The 18,314-nt window shown below is 40.8% G+C and overlaps 1 protein-coding gene across 3 annotated transcripts in view; it reads right to left on the bottom strand.

Moving 5' to 3' along the window:
• adamts10 (ADAM metallopeptidase with thrombospondin type 1 motif, 10) overlaps positions 1–18,314 on the bottom strand; it is a 50,152-nt gene that overhangs the window by 18,920 nt on the left and 12,918 nt on the right. For all 3 annotated transcript variants that reach the window (XM_018695847.2, XM_018695864.2, XM_018695856.2), the window contains 14 exons: positions 17,806–17,948; positions 17,449–17,658; positions 13,956–14,124; positions 13,240–13,442; positions 11,930–12,013; positions 9,305–9,450; positions 7,738–7,781; positions 6,993–7,098; positions 4,593–4,739; positions 4,174–4,315; positions 2,911–3,018; positions 2,254–2,399; positions 837–900; positions 562–664 (listed from right to left, as the gene is read on the bottom strand). In XM_018695847.2, the coding sequence (XP_018551363.1) occupies positions 562–664; positions 837–900; positions 2,254–2,399; positions 2,911–3,018; positions 4,174–4,315; positions 4,593–4,739; positions 6,993–7,098; positions 7,738–7,781; positions 9,305–9,450; positions 11,930–12,013; positions 13,240–13,442; positions 13,956–14,124; positions 17,449–17,658; positions 17,806–17,948 (1,815 nt within the window). The remainder of the gene's footprint in view (positions 1–561; positions 665–836; positions 901–2,253; positions 2,400–2,910; positions 3,019–4,173; positions 4,316–4,592; positions 4,740–6,992; positions 7,099–7,737; positions 7,782–9,304; positions 9,451–11,929; positions 12,014–13,239; positions 13,443–13,955; positions 14,125–17,448; positions 17,659–17,805; positions 17,949–18,314) is intronic.

Raw genomic sequence — 18,314 nt, 5'->3', positions numbered from 1 at the left:
CAGATATAATAAATCATACACATCATATTAAGATCACCAAAATGATCTTAACACATCATGTATGTTTTTATACCCAGGACTCAGCACACAATTCTCAGGTACTCTATTCTCAATGAATGGACATGTTTTTCTATAAAATCTCAATCTGATCTACTTGGCTGTCAGTTACATGTAATGGAGTAAAGAAGTAGGAGGATTACAACGTGACATGTAATGAATGAATGAGTACGATGAGTACGAATGAGTATGAATGACCTTAAACTGTGCTTAAAGAAAAATGTGGTCTATTCGGAGATAACACTTTTTGTTGAGCCAATGATGGATAATTAAGTATTTTGGTTTGATCTATAATCAATATTAATTGAAACAACGTGTATTCTTATTATTTTTAATAGAACCAATAGAACCTATGGTCAGAGATATGACTATAAGACCCAAGTTGTAATAACCACTGGGTGACAGTGATGTTAAGCTAAAAGAGGCCAGTAGTGATCACCATGGAGCAAATAAATTCTCTCACACACACACACACACACGCACAAAGTACATTTACTCACTCACCCCCTCTGTAAGGCTTCCAGGTGTAAAATTTTCCCCGGAAAGGAACGCTGTCAAAGTCAGAGCACTGAATCTCCCTGAAATCCCGAGAGCCTGGAGGGCATTCCTGTAACACACACACACACATGCGCGCGCACACATACATATACACAATAAACAGATGCTAGCAGAGTCCCGTGCAATGACCACACACGAAACAAATTAAGTCAAGTAAATGACGGTGTGTTGACCAATTGATGGTAATGATAATGATGATGACGAAGAGCAGTGATACTCACATCGATATTGCAGGACCTGAAGCGCTTTCTCTCCCCTAGACAATACTTTCCACCAATGGTTGGCCTACAACCAAACACAAAGAGAACCAGGCCAGTCAGTCACATCTGAGTACAATTTAACAAGATCTAACCTCCATCACATCACCACACAGCGCTGGCTCCTGATCTCTGCTTTGTCTGCTTTCATCAGTGTGTTTTCAATCTCACTGTCTGTCTCTTTTACTGCTTTATTGTCTATCACAGACAATCATGACAAAACACCTCTGTATTTAAAAAAAAAAAAAAAAAGAAAAAAGAGAAAAGAAAGAGTTGAGAAGGAAGCCAGAGCCAGCCACCATCAAATGGCTGCTTCTGCTAAACTTTCAACAAATTTAAACATAATGGAGCCAAAGCAAATGTGCAAAATGATGCTCAGAAATGATACGAGGCAACACCGTCGGCCTCAGATTTGGGTCAATTCATTCGCAGTCTAATCAATTCAAGATGAGGGATCTGGCGACTGTGATTCAAAAGCAAGTCTGCTAGTCGTTTTGTGATGACTCAGTCCCTGAATTATTTCATACAGGATAGAAAAGATATATTAGATATCTGGATTTGTACTATTGGGTTTCATAGCATTGATGACGTGGATCAGTCACTTCTGGTCCATAGTTCAACCGTTCAGTACGGCATCTATAAGCACCAATAAATATTCACTATACTGCATCAATGCCTCACAATTAACCTGCCTACAATTAAGTATGTAAATCATTTTCCAGTTTTTCGACAAGTTTAGATCGCATTACCATTGTGGTATTTTCAAGAATACACGAAACTACGGGTTTGAAATTCTCATATCCACCTGTTCAGATTTTTTCCACTCACATGGCCAAATGTTCAGAGTTATGGGTGACTGTATTTGTTCCTCCTTTGTACACTGGCAGAGAAGCGAGTCTTTTGTAGAGTAACAAGCCTCAACTTCCTGTGCAAAAATGCATTCAAAGTTCAGCTGAAGCTAGTGTGCAACCTCAGCAGTCTGAGTTACCTACATTAAGCGACTACTCTTGCAAATTTTTTGTGTATCTTCTTGTGAATCTTCCTGGAAGTCTAATGTAGATGTATTGCTGGGACAAGACACTAGGAATAAATCTACACACAACTGCCTGGAGTCAGGACAGAGATAACCACTCGATTCGATCATTTTCTATCCTCAGGCCGCTGAAGACTCATATTAAGTCCAGCTGAATTTCAAAACGAGGTCTGTGCTGTTGTTTTATGAAGGTGTTGACCACTACGGATAGGAGGAACAATTACAGCAACCCATTATCTCCTCTGTGAACTTATGGGCATGTCATTATTGTGTTAAGATGTATTTGAAAAAAAAATCACAATCAAGACTAATAATCCATTCCAGACTGGTCACAGCTGAGACCTATACCTGGGGCTGTCACAGTGTCTGACAGAAGAGGAGACTCCACCTCCACACGTCCTGCTGCACTCCTCCCAGGGTGACCACAACCCCCAGCCTCCGTCCACGCCCTCTGGACGAGTCCCATACGCCACACACACCCTCTTGTAGCACCACTGCAGTAAATCATACTCATAAATACACAACAACAGCAATAACAGGAATCTTCAAAAATAAAGTTGCAGTTTCATTTTTATGGCAGCCACAAGAGTGGAATGGAATAATAAAAACACTGACCAACAGGCTATAAGAAGCAAACATCATAATACCAATCATAGTCTCAAAGGGAAAACAAAACAAACCAAGAACACAAAATAGCTCACAGCCACAGGAACTGTTTTTTTTTTTTTTTAAACTTTGTTTGCATTTTTTGGGGTGATTTTTTCCCTTTTAAAATAGTTCATCTTACAAATATTTTTATTGGAAAACATGTCATCCAAACAAAACAACAGCCAAGATGAGTCAGCATGAGGACATGTACTGCTTTTTTAGTCTTGTAGAAAGCAGGAGAACTGGCACTAGATGAACAAAAATCCATGCCCAATCTCCATCCTACCCACACATTTTTATGTCCTAACTTTATTAATAATAATGTAGGAGAAAGAGTTCTTTTCAATGTTTACTTACGCCTTTCTCAATGGTGTTGGTCTGACAGATGGTTCCCTCTGCAGCGGGAATGCTACTGGTGATGCAACGGTTGCTCTTACTCATGCACCAAAGTTCACTGCAGACTTCCTGTGTGTGTCAGTGAGAAGAGAATAAAATAATGAAAATAGAGAGAGAGAGTAAGTAAAGGGAAAGAACAACGCAAAGAAAGAGAGACAACCTGTCAGTGTTTCTATACAGGCTCATGATAGAGACACAAGGTGGATTTGCTGACTCTCTCTCTTCTCCCTCTGCAGCGATGTCTATAACACATGGAGCTACATTTTATTGTGTACATATGCTCTGACCACATAGTATCGATAATAATGAGTCTATGAAACAGTGTGCTGTTCCAGATGTCAATTCGCTCTGAACCTGGGCCCGTAAAAGTTGACCATGCAATAAAGTGGTTGCTATTCAGCAAAAGGTATTGCAAGATGTTTCACGTCAGCACAGAGCAGACTTGAAGGAGAGAGCCAGAGGACGCGAATCAGTGAGATAATTATCTGATATACTGTTGGGCTGTAAGGGCTGGTGGAGAGAGAGAATGAAAAAGAGAGTGATTACTACAGAGCTAAACACAGTATAATCTTGAAGGATAAGTTGCAGTTGGGACTCCATATGGACTCTGATGAAAATTAAAAATGATAATAAAAATGATGATAAAAATTAGAAAAATAAATTAACTTTAAGTGTTTCTATTCTGTGTAATTTTATGCATCATGTCTCTTTTATGAGTCCCTTGTTAGATTTGATCAGCATTTTTGTTTTGGTTTGGTATTTGTTTGAATATTTGAAAAAAATGTGCTACACATACAATATGTTGTTCATGACAGAACCAAATCAAATCCATCTCGAGCTTCCTACCACTTCTGAAAATAAAATACCATCTCAAATTCACATGAGAACTTAAGAACTCGAAGTAGTCAGGTTGAAGGTGATCATTTCAAGACTTAAAACTACAATGAGCTTTCTCCAGAACAGCCAAATCTTTGGAAAACAACATTGGAGAGACATGCCTGTGAGAGTAAAATATTTTTTAATTTAAAAATTAGACACTCCATTATTTAACTCATGCTAACTGCTAATAACAAAATATATTTAAATATTGTGATAAAAAAATTACAAATACTGTGAAAGGATTTAATCCATTATTGCCAAGTATCGGGGAGAGATGGTGGAGAGAAGGAGAAGAAAAGTAAGCTGAGAGATGGAAAAACGGGGCAGTGTAGACAGCGCACTCACCGCATATTTACACTGTCGAGATCTGACGCCATACTGGAAGCGGCACTGCTCGTCTGCATCATAGGCCTGACCAGGGGCTGTGGTGGGATACACAAACTCCTGCTTGGGGGGCACGTTGTTCAGACAGGAGCCCATACCTGAGCTAAAGCAAAAAGACAAAAAGAATAAGATTAAAGTATACAATAACTGGTAATGTTTCAATTGTTTGTTTTGAGAATATCCAAAATAAAAGTTTTATTGAGACACTGAACAGATAATTAAATTGAAATGGATTTGCCTACAGTCAAGACTCATTTGTGACTTCAATGTTTTTCTGACCATCAAAAATGTTACATGGACATCCAAGTGAATTTTTCTCTCTGAAACCTCTAATTACCAAATTATTTGTGGTGTTGCAGATATCTGATAGGCTGACTCACTCCAGGAAGCTGGTGATGTAATCCCGGCTACAGGCGGACCAGATGAACGGGTTTGTCTTCATGGTAATGTGGTCAGCCATCAGCTTGGCAGTCTCCTGGCTGCGGGGGCCACAGGCGTTCCCCATACCATCGTGGTTCATCCCAAACCTAAAGCCCATGATGATACAGTGACAACACTTTGAGGCTGTGCGGACGGGGACGGTGGAAAAAAGATCACTGTGGATAACCGAGAGGGATCTAAAGAACAGACGTATGAGAGAGTCCAGTCCACAGCTGTCACAAATGTTCACCTTCATCCATCAAAAATCTATGAGCAGATGTTTCATTATTAGCATCACAGGACAGTGGTCTCCAATAAACCGCAGTTGGAACTTGAAGCCCTGCTGGTTTTCCACTTGACATCAAATCAAGGACTGATTTACATGTTGTCATGCATTCTGAGGCTCAACATCTTGATATGCATGTAAATACAATATGTCTGACTAACAACACAGCCGCCACTGCAGATACTGTCCATGCCTCCTAATTTATTCTGACCACAACACTGAATAACATGAGGTCAAGTTTAGAGCTGCAACAATCAGCTGATTAATCAATTAGTCAATCAACAGAAAAATTATCAGCCATTATTCTGATAATCAAATAATCATGCACCTAATTTTAAAAAGCAAAAATTGCAAATTTTAAATGCTACTTTTCTCTATTGTATATGAATTAGAAGTTTTGAAGCTATTGTTCAGACAAAACAAGACAGCACAGTTGATGACAACATTAAGGACTATGAGAAAATAGATATTTTTCACTATTTTTGACCTTTTTTAGACTAAATACTTAATCTATTAATCAATTAATTGATAATGAAAATAATAATTGGTTACAACCCTGGTCATTGTTTACATTCTTTCTAAATGTTACAAAAATTTGACAATGCAACTCACACACAATATACCCTTGGAAACCAGATAACAAGTTTCCGTTCGATTTCAATATTGAGTGACAATGAAATAAATTCAAGCTTTACACCTCACACACCAAAATGCAATTTAAAAGCCTGCAGGACAAAAAACCCACAACTGAAACTGAACAACACTGACCAAAATACTGTTTATGAAAAGTTTTGTGCAGAAGAATATTAGTTGTTATATCATGGTCCACCTTCTACATAACATGGTAAAGGAATATAATGATGACACAACATCCTAATGGTTCACCAAACTGTTGTTTGACAGTGTCAGTGATCCACTCTGTTTTTTCCCCCTGAACATTCATGACAGACAGCGATAACACTCACAGTAGCTGTGTTTGAGCCTGTAATATAAATGTTCTGAAAGCTTTTCATCCCTCAGCTGAGTCATTTCTGTCTTGTCTTTTCATGTGGGTACCCTCCACCACAAACAGGCCTGCATTTAATCTAATGCTGCACTGTGATGTCAAAACAATTTAGATGACAATTAAAAACAACTGCTGATTGTGTTGAGGCTGGGGAAACTGACTGGATACACACAGACACACACACACACACAAATAAGCACGCACAAAAATCAGCACACTATGTCCAGTCATGTTGGCTAGACAGGCGCAGGGTCTGAGTACTCGAAAGCTACCTGTGTTAATCATTAGGGAGGCAGGACCCTGATGGATCCACCATCTGTCTCAATACTTCTTAGTGCTGAGTGCACACACAGTGAAACTGAGTTATACTCAATTAGCAAGAAAAATACTTCCCCAAAAATAAACCAACCTGATGATTTTCTCAGAAAAAAGAGAAATGAAATCAGTAATCTGTTGATTTTCTGTATACATGACCAAAATAAGGCTTACAGGCAAATAGAATTACTAGTTACTAAGTAACCCAGAACAGCTGCTCTAGCAAAACACAGTCTCCAAGTCACCCAGAGGATACAGATATAAAAACAAGTCAGGCATCTCCAGGTGCTGCACCAACCCCACTTCACCAACTGCACTGGTGAAGTGGGATTGTATGACTAGTATGACTAAAAGAAAATATACTATACTATTAACACATTCTCAACTGATAGAGATGACTGATGGTGCTGAAGATTACATAAACCGTCTTTGGAAATGCGGAGATGTAATCTGAGGACCATCTGTGTGTGTGTGGGGGGGGGGGGGGGCAAAAGATACAAAAGATACATGAGACACCTCAGGGATCCCCTCAGAGAAATTTTGTGTTTCAGACTCAGCAAGCATGGGTCTGGTAGGGACTCCATTTTTCCACGCAGGGTTAGTCACAGTGCATCACAGCTTCATGAGCATGATCTCTACATGTAACACTGTGATGTTTTAATATGTCCTGAAAGAAGTATAAAATGTGAAGATGGAGCTGAAAATTGGCAGTTATTGTATGTGCATGTGTAGCTGTGTGCGTCTGTTACTCACGTGTGTCCTATCTCATGGGCAATAGTAAAGGCTGTTCCCAGACCGATGTCCTCATTGATGCTGCAGCTCCTCTCTGGCTCACACATCCCTCCTACAGGAGCCAGACCTGTCACACACACACACACACACACACACACACAGAATATGAATATAAAACTCGACTGAACACATCTTTAAATCTTTTAGGAAACGGAGAGAGACTGAAAATAATCAGACTGAAGCATGTTGCGTGCCAAGCAGAAGTCTATTCAGAAATAATGATAAACATGTTTGAAACATTTGTTGCTGTGAGTGAAGCAGCAGTTCAGTATCCTCCTATGTGGGGTTTTAATTCAGTTTAAACTGTTATTAATAAACACCAATAAACACAATGCACCTTCCTGTAAATCACCCAAAGAGGAATCACTCAAGCCACACTTGATGTGCACCACATATTTTTTTATATGAATGAATATGTGTGTGTGAGCATGTGGACTAATTTGAGTTTGAGATCTTGAAAGTGAGGACATTTTGGCTGGTCCTCGCTTCGGACTGGTCCTTAAAATGGCAGTTTAAAGGTTAAGACTTGGTTTTAGGATTAATAGTGTTACAATAAGGTTCGTTTTCAAGCTTGGGGTTAGGTATTTAGGTGTGACAGTTAAGGTTAGGGCGGGGGATGAGGGAATGCATCGTATCAGTGAGGGTTTTCTTAAGCATACAAGCACAAATGTGTGTGTGTGTGTGTGTGTGTGTGTGTGTGTGTTACCTAGGGTTTCACAGGGCTTGTTTTTTTGGATGCAGATGTCGTACCTGCAGACGGGGGGGGGGGGATAAACCAGGACTGCTTAAAACTAATACCCACATAAACAAAAACAGCATTATCCAACAGATGAAAACCATCGTGTTTGTTGTAATCACACTTAAAGACAAGCAAATGGATACGCAGTCTATTCGCAAACATACACACAGACACTAGTGAAAGACAGTGGACAGTGGTGATAGCAGACAGATATAGTTTTAAAAGAACAATAGCAGGAAATCTTGGACCGCCAGAGTGGTGTCATCTGTCTGGACAGCTTCCATCCTCAGATAAATGCCATTGTAAAACCAAGATATTCTCACAAAGCCGCCACCACAACCACAAAAACAGTAATGACATTTATGTTTTAAATGGCCCTCTCTATTTCACTATTAACCTCCTGCAACATGAGCATATAGCACATTCTTGTAGAAAGAATAGGAAAGCATTTGTGGCAGCTGTGCCCCGCCCCATCAGATGACACTGACCAAACCATGGCTGTGCTGTTTGCTGATGCACATTCCTCAGTCAATAGCATCAGTATTTTATCTGTTTAATATGCATCTACCACTGTTGTGTCCTGCAACAGTATCAGTAACAGAGTGGAGTTAGAGAAATGAAGAGACAACTGAGAGAAAGCAGCACTGTCAGATTCAAGGCAGCTTTGATTTCTGCTCCCTTTCTTCGTCCTCTCAGTGTCGCTCCATTTTCTCTAGGCTGCTCTTTTCATAAAAAAATAAATCTGTCATTGTTTTTCGCTCTCTCCTCAGATATCTCTTTTTTTCCAGATGCTGAGCTGGGCAGAGCAGCCCAAGCTATCGTCACCCCAGACAAGATACAGCCCCAACTCTCCTGGACTTGACTCAATGAAAGCCGATGAGCAGAGGGGCTGGGAATGTAAGAATTCAGCTCAGAGGAAACACTGTTTTAACCCTTAATGGAAAACAGACTAAACATATTCTTATTTACAAAAATGACCCAGAGAAGTTGCAGCAGGAGGGTGAGTTGTATATATAAACTTATTATAGAGCTTATGTGCTACAGCCACACTTTCAGGTGCTTGCCAATGTGATATAAATGGTAACATTTTATTTTACAAGTCTACAATTTCCTAATAATTTCCTGGAGAGTCTCAAGGAAGGAACTATGTGATTTGGTACTGTTACAGAGAAAATGGAGACAAAGCTCTGAGAAGGTTATTTGAGTTCATTTACTGTGTCACTGGAAACTTAATTCTCCATATACAGTATGTTGAATTGTATGCTTGCCTGTAGACAAAATCCACAAGATGCCCTGTTATGAACTGACTTTAAAACTCAAAGTCAGGCTAGGAAATAATTGCACTGATTAAGTGGAAGTGCACTAATTGAACGCTGTGTACAGTTTCCATATAATCCTTTTCCAGGAAACTTCACAGTAACATATCCGTTCCTTTCTAAGAAACTGTAGGAAACTATAGGAAAACTGTAAGAAAAGACAATTTTTTTCCTTTTAGCCCAGCAAACTAAATCTTCTTTCAGTTTGGTGTCCTTACCTTGTGATCAGCACAGCAGTGTCGTGGTGAGCGATCCCATTGTCTGGTATTGCGTTCCCATAGCTGCTCCGGTGCTGGATGGTTTTCTGCCACTTACAGAAGCTGTCTAAAGACTTCCCTGCATGGTGGTTGATCTCTAGTGTTGGCTGGATGAGAGACAAGAAAGGAAACATGGACTCAAAAGCAAATTAGGAAAATAAAATTACATATTTAAATCTTAAAACAACAGAATGGAGATTATAACAACAGCAATTTCATGTTTTTGCAAAGATACTTTAATAACATGAGATTATTCCAATGTCAACAAAGAGGAGATTTCAACAATCAGATGATAGGCCAACAATGCTATTATAACCCAGCCCCTGTCTTCCTGTATTGCAGTGTTTGAGGCTTGTTTTCCGCCCCAGTATGTTAGTCTTTCTGTCCTGTGAAAACCCATGTAACATTAACTTTTCATTAGCTAAGAAAAAAGCTGCACTTTGAGCTACATTTTTGGGGTTTTTAAATTGTTTATTTAATGTTAGAAGTAAGGGTACTTATAAAAGAAGACTTAATTCTCTAGTTTATCTTAAAAAATAAAAATCATCAAATTTGGGGATAAATGGTTTTCAGTGGACAACAACTTCATTAGACCATGTGCCATACATGGGAAAACCACATTCCTAAAATTTGGTTTCCAGGCTTAAAAAACTTCTCTCCACTTTATCAAAGAGGCTAATGTGGAGGTAGGATTAGAGTGAAGGTGCTTTCTAGTATTATGAGAGTGCACAGAGGAGAAGGAGAGGAGGGAGTGCACTGCTGGCCACAGCTGGCGAGAACTCGTAACCCAGGAATGCATGTGGTGACATAACTAGTAATTGCCTCATCCCGCAGTCCCTCATTTCTGGGCCCATTGCTGGCCTGATTTTCCTTTCCAGGGGCAGCTTGCCGTTTTCAGACCTGGAAACCAGCAACAGAACCACTAGACTCAGACTACTCTCGATCCTGTCCCAACCTCAACCTCAACGGTCCATGGAGTAAGAATAACAACACTAATACTGCACACCGCTAATGATCCTAACATTTACTTCTTTACTCTCTCAGATGATGAACACATCCGAGCGGTAAATTATGGAGCTAATTCTGAGGCAGCATGAACAGTATGAATCATAAATGTTCCCTAATAAGACATCAATGGACGAAACCTCGAAGCCACACTGTAATGCCCCTTTATTTCAGTTTGATTCATCTGTCAGATTGCTAGAAGGTCAACATTACAGTGGAGCCAGCTCCATCATCCCGCCACATGCTGTTAATGGCAGGCTAATAAGGTCATTTACTAGGTAGTCAGAGGGCTCAGTCATCTCCTGAGCTATGCTGGTAAGGTCATACACTTTTTATGCGCTGAACTCCTGCCTTGTGGTCAGGTGTGGATCCTCACTCTGTGTCCTTTCTAACCTCCACCCCATCAAGCATATCATACAAAAATAACAACGTGAGAGTCCTCAGCCATGCTAGCCGCTCTGTTACGCTGTATTTTGACAAAGTGGTGCACTGAGCTAAATGTTAACATGTGCACAATGACAAAGCTAAAATGCTTAAGTTTCGCAGGTAGATTTTTCATGTTTATCTTCTTACTCTTTTGTACTTTTATCATATTTTATCTGGACTGCTGTTGTTAACACCCAATTTTTTGCCACATGGGGATCAATAAAGTGTAACACAAAGTACAGCTGAGGCTGATGGATATGCCATTAGTTTTGGACAGATTAAAATTTTTGCCTGATGACTCATAAATGAAAAGTCATCAAAGTTATTAAAATTTATCCCAAAGGGAACATGAGTGTGTTTACCAAGTTTTATGGTAATACGTCTAAGAATGGTCAGTGCATTACACTCAAAACCAGAAAAGTCAACCTCTCAGTGGCGACAGTTTCAAGTCTATAGAGGCCACCAATCCATACAGAAGATGTTGATGTTTCACTGGTAACTCAGTCAGGTGACCAATAGGATTAATTTTCTGAGAGATGAATGTCCCCATGAAATTTTATGGCAGTCCATCCAGTTGCTGAGACATTTCACATTAATAAGTCAAGGACCAACTGAGTGTGGCTAGAAAATGTTGGTAAAACGACAGACCAGATCCCTGAAGAGTCTAGTGAATATGGAGCCTGATGGTGTTCTCTTGTGCTTTTAATGAAACACATCTGGTGAAGCAGATTTAGACGCTGATGTGTTTTACATCAGCGTCTAAATCTAGATTTTCTACGCCCTGGAAGCACGTCATAGCAATGGTCAGAGAGGTCACTGTTCACTGCAGTAACGAGCTGGACAGTCACAAAGCAGCTCTGTCTGACAGGTACAAAACTCCCCTCATTCCCTGACTTTTCCGCCTTTCCTCACCCATCACCCTCTACCAAACCTCCCTACATCCTCTTGTCCCTTTCATTACAGTCACTATTCACAAGAGGCATTCACACACTCAGTCCACCGGGAGTGGTGGAGGAAAAGACACTTAAGCCAATAATTTGTCACAAACAAGGAGGGCATAGACGCCCTCGACAGAAAAGTAATGAGAGGAGAGGAGAGTAGAGGAGAGGAGAGGAGAAGGGAGTGGAGAGAAGGGGAGATGAGGAGAGGATTTACCTGGTCCTCCATGAGCAGGATGAGCCGTGTCACCACAATGTTGACTGCATTCCCCAGGCTAGAATCCTGGAACAGTTTGGCAACCTGACCTCCAGGGAAACAAGAAAAGACCAGTCTTAAAAACAGCTGATACACCAGTAGTCTCTAGAGTGGAGACAAAACTAGAAATAGACACAGGAGTAATCCATCATAAATTAAGACTTGTAAAGGCAAAAGAAGTCACAGAAAACACAAGCCCAGTCTTGAAAATGGTTTAAGAACAGCCTGATTCAGCTACGATTTTCCTGTTGAAAGAGCAAACAGAGGGCTGACAGGGCATCACTGTCTTGTTCCACTGATGAGACTGACTAATTTTAAGCAATAAGCAGACGAGTATGAGAGTCTTAAAATAGCTGTAAAGTCAGTGCATCACAACATCAAAAGTGCTTTAAAACATGAGTTAAAGCACCGACAGTGATAAAAAAAAAAAAAAGACCAGAGCTAAAATCACTGCCAGCACCAAAGCTGCACTCTGACACTTGTCATTATTGGTGTCAGCTGTAATTTGGCCCACTTTGTTCCACACCACTAAAGAGACGCTGCTGGTTTCTGAGATTTTGTAACACTCCAGATGCAACCGGCTTTGTGACAATAGCTGCTGACCAACCCCTCATTAAATACATTCCTGACACGCGTGCGTGTGTAGGTTTAAAGTGATTAACTGGGTGTGAAGTGATCCCCCATGACAGAAATAGTGCAGATGATGATATACAACCTAAGTCTGTCTGACTAAAATATGTGGCCTCCACAAGGAGGAATCAAAAATGGTCTACACACTTGTTTTTCTTTCAGTCTCTAAACATTACTCATGCAAATAAATAAGCCTAAGTCTGATTTATTTTAATTAGGGTTTTTTGACACTTATATGTATAAACAAGTTTATGTTTGACTAATCCTTGGCAGTAAAGATGGCACTGAAACTTATTTCTGTCACCATAGACTTTTCTGTTCTTTCCAAACGAGTCTTTAATCTCTCTTTTAAAATGTTTCTTTGTTGACTCCAGGCTGTTCCTTTGTTTTGTATGATGCCAAGTCACCAAACCACGACTGGCTGATGGATAGCTGCTGAAAGCTCAGAAAAGCTACAAAAACAAATCATCTTCACCACATCTTCGCAGACTGACTGTTTTAGTGCGAAACTTGAAACAAAGCTTTGTACAATTCTACCATGCGTGAGAAACTTCACCCTTTTCAAGAAGGACTCCAACGATGCTGAGAAAGTGACTTTCCAATGCATTGTGCACTTACATCTTTTGTGTTGTGAAACTTACAATATTCATGACGGCCAGGATGTACTGCTCGATGTCCCTGCGACCATGGTAACCCACCATCATTTTGTCGGCTACCACCAGCGTCTCTACGTACCGCTCCCGGCTAACTGAGCGCTTCAGAGGTAGCTGGCCGCGGCCGACATGATGAGGAGGTGTCTTCAGCGTCCGCTGCCACCATGATGCACCCTTCATCGGCTTTTCGTCTGAGAAAGATCACACACACACACACACACACACACACACACACACACACACACACACACACACACACACACACACACACACACACACACACACACACGTTTTGGACACGTGGAAAGAAGAATAACACAGCAGCACTTCAGCCAAATCATTCACTTGTACGTTTTGCTTTTGTCGTAACTTGCTGAGAGATTAATGTTCATCTGAAACACTTTACCAAGCAACCAGAAGAATGCCTGAATACACTTTCCATGACTGTGGAGCTGAATTAAAGTACAACATAACAAGGCTGGATGTTTTTATTTGTGAAAAGATCGTTTTCTGAACATACTTTAGCTTTTTCAGCAACGCCCTGTAACACAGACTTGGTTACACCCAATCACAACTGGGAACACAGACACAACCACAATCTTCTGCTGCTGCCTGCTATGCAAATCAGTCTGGGGAAGTGTTTACCGCTCCAGTCTGGTCATTACTGCTGTTAATAAAAAGACCAGAATATTTCCCCCCCTCACCGATGACTCCACAGGATAGGCCTTTGTACTGATGGCGGAGCGATGACCGCTTGTAAACCACATGGGGGCGCCCTTCTGCTCTCTCCCCCCTCTCCGTCCTGGTCTGGTTATCTGGTGAGACAAGGGGTTCAATCAGGTACTCCTCTCCCCCTGCAACAATCACCCCCTGCTGCAGAGAGACAGATTTGTAGAGTAGAACAGAATAGAATAGAATAGAATAACAGGGACAATTGCCATCATGATACAAATATCACAAACGTTACAATGCCAAGACAGTACAAACTCATTATCCCTGTCACATTTACTGCCAAATGTGAATTATAAAACAAGGTTACTAAGTTAATACAGCTGTAAATACAGATCAATCCATCAATTAAAGCACTAAAATCTGTTGTTCAATGACCTTTGCTCTTAGTGTGGACAAAGAAGAATGAGTAACAAATCAGCAGGGAAAGTTAAAGTAAGGCAGAGATGAGTCAGAGGTCATCTGAGGGAATCTGGTGCTAATGAGTCAGAAAACTGAAAGCTGCAGAGGAGACCTCACAATAACCTCTGAGCTTCAAATGCACCAGATCTTGAGTCAGTATATAGCATTGTTACAGCTGTTACCCTGAATTCACAATTACTGCCTACATGTGCAGTGTTTGCTCTGCAGTGAGACTTGGGCAAAAGCTTTTTTCTGCAGGAACAAGAACCATTGGCTTTGATTGAAACTAGGGATACACCAATCCAACTTTTAACGATACCAATTGTCAGTTTCAAGTATTGAATTTCAAATCTGTTGACCACACTGCATGGAAATTATTATTATGTAGAGTAACATGAGGCCAGGGATTCCTGTGGCACTAAGAACTGTGAATGAGGGAATGTAACTGATAGTGGAAACTAAAGCAATAAGCTCAGACAGGCTGTGGTTTACAGTATTTTAAAACAGCTTAGAGGCATTCTAAAACCCTCTTGCCCCCTTAAAACAGTTACTAGTAACACACAGCAACAAAAATGTAATAATTCAATTGATAACAAATAACCATTTGTCTAAAAAGCAATGTGCCAGAAGCAAGGATACTGTTCCAGCATCATTTCTTGTTGTAGTTCGGGCCAGTAATTTTGCAGGGATGATTCTCACTTATGCCCCGTCACTGACATGATTTCACTTTGTTAACTTACTATAGATTGAAAGAACCAAAGCAGTGAACTGGGCAGCTGCAAGGAGAGGTATGCTGATGTGATGTGGTCACAGGTGTGTGTTTACATTTTAAACGCAGCTCAGCCACTCATAATCATGGACAAGGACTATCTGTTTTATAATCAACTCTTTGGCATAGACATGGATGTAAAAGGTACAGTCACATGCATTATTATGTCTAGGTGAAAGGTCTGTCTTCATCTCAGACTAACCGACAACAGTCCAGTGAAGAAATTACACTCATTCTATAATTAGAAATCCTAGCGATACTAACATGATCATCATATTTCTCTTTGTTCCCACTGTCTCACTACAAAGACTATCCCTCTTATAGAGTCCCCTGATGAACTGTGGACCCATCTGAGAACACATACACATACAGACAAACACACGTGAGAGCATGAAAGAGTGAATGAGAGCGAGAGAAATGAGAGAGTGAGACAGAGAGCGATACACTAACACTTCCTTTGATTCTGCTCAGATGTGCTGGCCCCAGTCAGAGCGAGTGTCTCCTCTCGACTCACAGCGGCAGCTTTAAAGTGCCTTTAATCCCATAATAAAGTTAGTGATGCTCCTCTGGACACACAGCCCGCTCACTGGTAAATGTGCTCATGCTGGTTTGACCAACAGTAATTACGTGTGCTGCTTATTAACGCTTTGTGAGCACATCTAATCCTCAGCTGTGTATACAACTGTTATTGCAGGGCCTGCTGTTTGGAGTGCGAGGATACACAGATACACGGTGCTGGACAATGCATCAACAAAATGATGCATCGCAATTCAGAATATCAAGTGAAGTGATTCAGACGGGGAACTAAGACACTGGGTTCTTATTTTTGCTTTAAGTACTGCCTCCTGTAAACTACCTTGTTGACCACAGGTTCAGTTAATTATCTCCTACATTTCCCAGACTGCCTTTGAACACCCTTAAGAGGACATGCCAGAACTTGACACATTGTGTGTCACAGCCAGACAGTAAAGGCCACAGTATGCTTCAAAGGAAGTGCTCATTAGATCGTCTAATGGTGTCTGAATCTCCAACCCCCTCCCACACACCTTTTCAACATCAGAATTTGAAGGGCTGCATCCCACAACTTTCCAAAACAGGCAATCCAACAAGTACACCAACTTCACATGGTGTTTGAACCATTATCCCAATTTGAATAATTAATCACATCTAAATCCTCCCCATGACTGCAGCCGGCTTGATCATGCTGAAAAAGAAGTCGTTCGTACAATGTGACGTTTGACCACACTGCAGGGGAAAAGTGTTTCTAGCTGTTTCAAACAACACCACTCGAAGGTGGAGTGAAAAAGCCATGTCATACAGTAGGCTGAAATGCAAAAATTATTTATGATGGCACACAATTTAAGTCTGTCCTGGAAGGTATTCTCGTCACTTGACTGTGCACAGGAAACCTGACAGTTGTGCTAAAAATGAAACACGAGGCACTTGGATTGTCGTGTGTTCCACCCTCTCCATGACAAAATTTACAGTACTATATATTCTTCTTGAGTTGTTGTGTTCACCACAATGGTGGGACAAAAAAAGAAAATTTGAAGAATAAGTTCAAACCTTGCTTAATTTCTCACCTGCACACAACTCATCAATTACTGCATGTAGTGGGCATTAATGTTGGATTGTCAGTTTTGAAAAAGTTACAGAAAGGTGTGGGAAACTCTCATATCTGAAATGTCTGAAAAGGAAAGCAAAACACAGACGCCTCACATCAGCCAAGGTAGTTAGGTATGTCAGTTGTTCAAGGTGATTAAACCCAAATTTAGTGGGCATAGTATTTTAACCCTCAGATGACCAACTTTGCATTTATAGATCAGGCTTGATTTGTCTGATGAATTAAACACTCACAAGCTGTAAACATGGTAAATTTTACTACTACTACTTCTACCCATCCCATATGACATGAACGTGGTGTGAGCTCTTCCCCTTATCTTCCACAATAGATACAGTATATCCCTAAATGAGGTGCAACTTGGCCTGTTAACTACAGGAATTAAAATCCATGATAAACAAAACAAAGTGCCTCTTTTATGCTGAATCTTTCCCTCGAAATAAGGTTTAGAAGTACCTGAAGTTTAATTCTAGATGATTTCACTTTCTGAGGACCACACTGGTTGGTTTGGCCAAAGATTAAGGCTGGCTTTAAGACTCAAGGTTTGTTAAAATTTCATGCTTTGATGTTGGAATCAAGCGTATCTGATCCCTTATTTGCTGAGCCAGCACTGCTGCTGGTGCTGACCTCACTCAGTTTATTAGCTGTGGATTAGACTGGGAGGTTTCAGTCTTACCAGGCCGTTGCAGTTGCTCAGGGCAACTTTGCTGGAGTGCGGTTGGTCTTGGAGGTGTCCTATATAGTGGCAGTGGGGAGAATAAGGGTGACTCCAGGCTAATCGACCCCTCTTCCAGTATTCCACCCTGAACTGCCGGGACAGCAGGCCTCCCTGCAGTGTCAGGTTCAGCAGGAAGTTGTTACGTGACGTGGACAGCTGGTAGAAGAGCTTAGAGAAAGAAAAAAAAAGAGAGTTTAGTTTATAAATGCTCTTAATTCAGAATGTTAAGTAGTTTATAGAGTAATTCAAAGTTGTGTATAAATACAAGACAAACTGAATGATAGAAGAATGAAAAATAAGTCAGAAAGCTAATACAGAGTCAGGCAGCCTGTCTTCAGCGCTGCGTCGTCTTCTTGAGGTGTGGTATTGAGGTGTGTCTGCATCCAGCGTCTCGCCATTAGGTCCTACACGTACTGGGATGGCAATCTCATACTGGCCTAGACTGGACAGGAAGGCAGCTAAACAGGCAGAGAGGGAGAGAGAGAGTGAAAGAGAGAGAGAAATAAAGAAGGCATAAACCACAATCACAGTTCAACTTAAAAATAAAAAAAAGCCAAATTCAGCTTAATCTAATTGACTCTAATTAAAAACAGACAAGGATTTGGGACTTGCTTATTTTGAATAAAGCTATAGGGCTTTTCATGGAGAGAGTAACCCATTTGGCAAGAGAAACTTGCTGACTTTTGGCCCTTTGCTGACAAGGCCCCTCCACTCCAAGTACCCTCTCCTTCATGAGGCCAAAGGGACGTTGCCATGGTTTCCCTGAAACTGTATACTTCCTGTCTGTCCCAGTCTGTACTGGGGCCTGGTGGAGATTTATTGTC

This window comes from Lates calcarifer, linkage group LG17, assembly GCF_001640805.2.
Source record: "Lates calcarifer isolate ASB-BC8 linkage group LG17, TLL_Latcal_v3, whole genome shotgun sequence".
Taxonomy (NCBI): Eukaryota; Metazoa; Chordata; class Actinopteri; family Centropomidae; genus Lates; species Lates calcarifer.
Note: the sequence above shows the minus strand (reverse complement) of the source record. Positions and strands in the feature narration are given on the sequence as shown.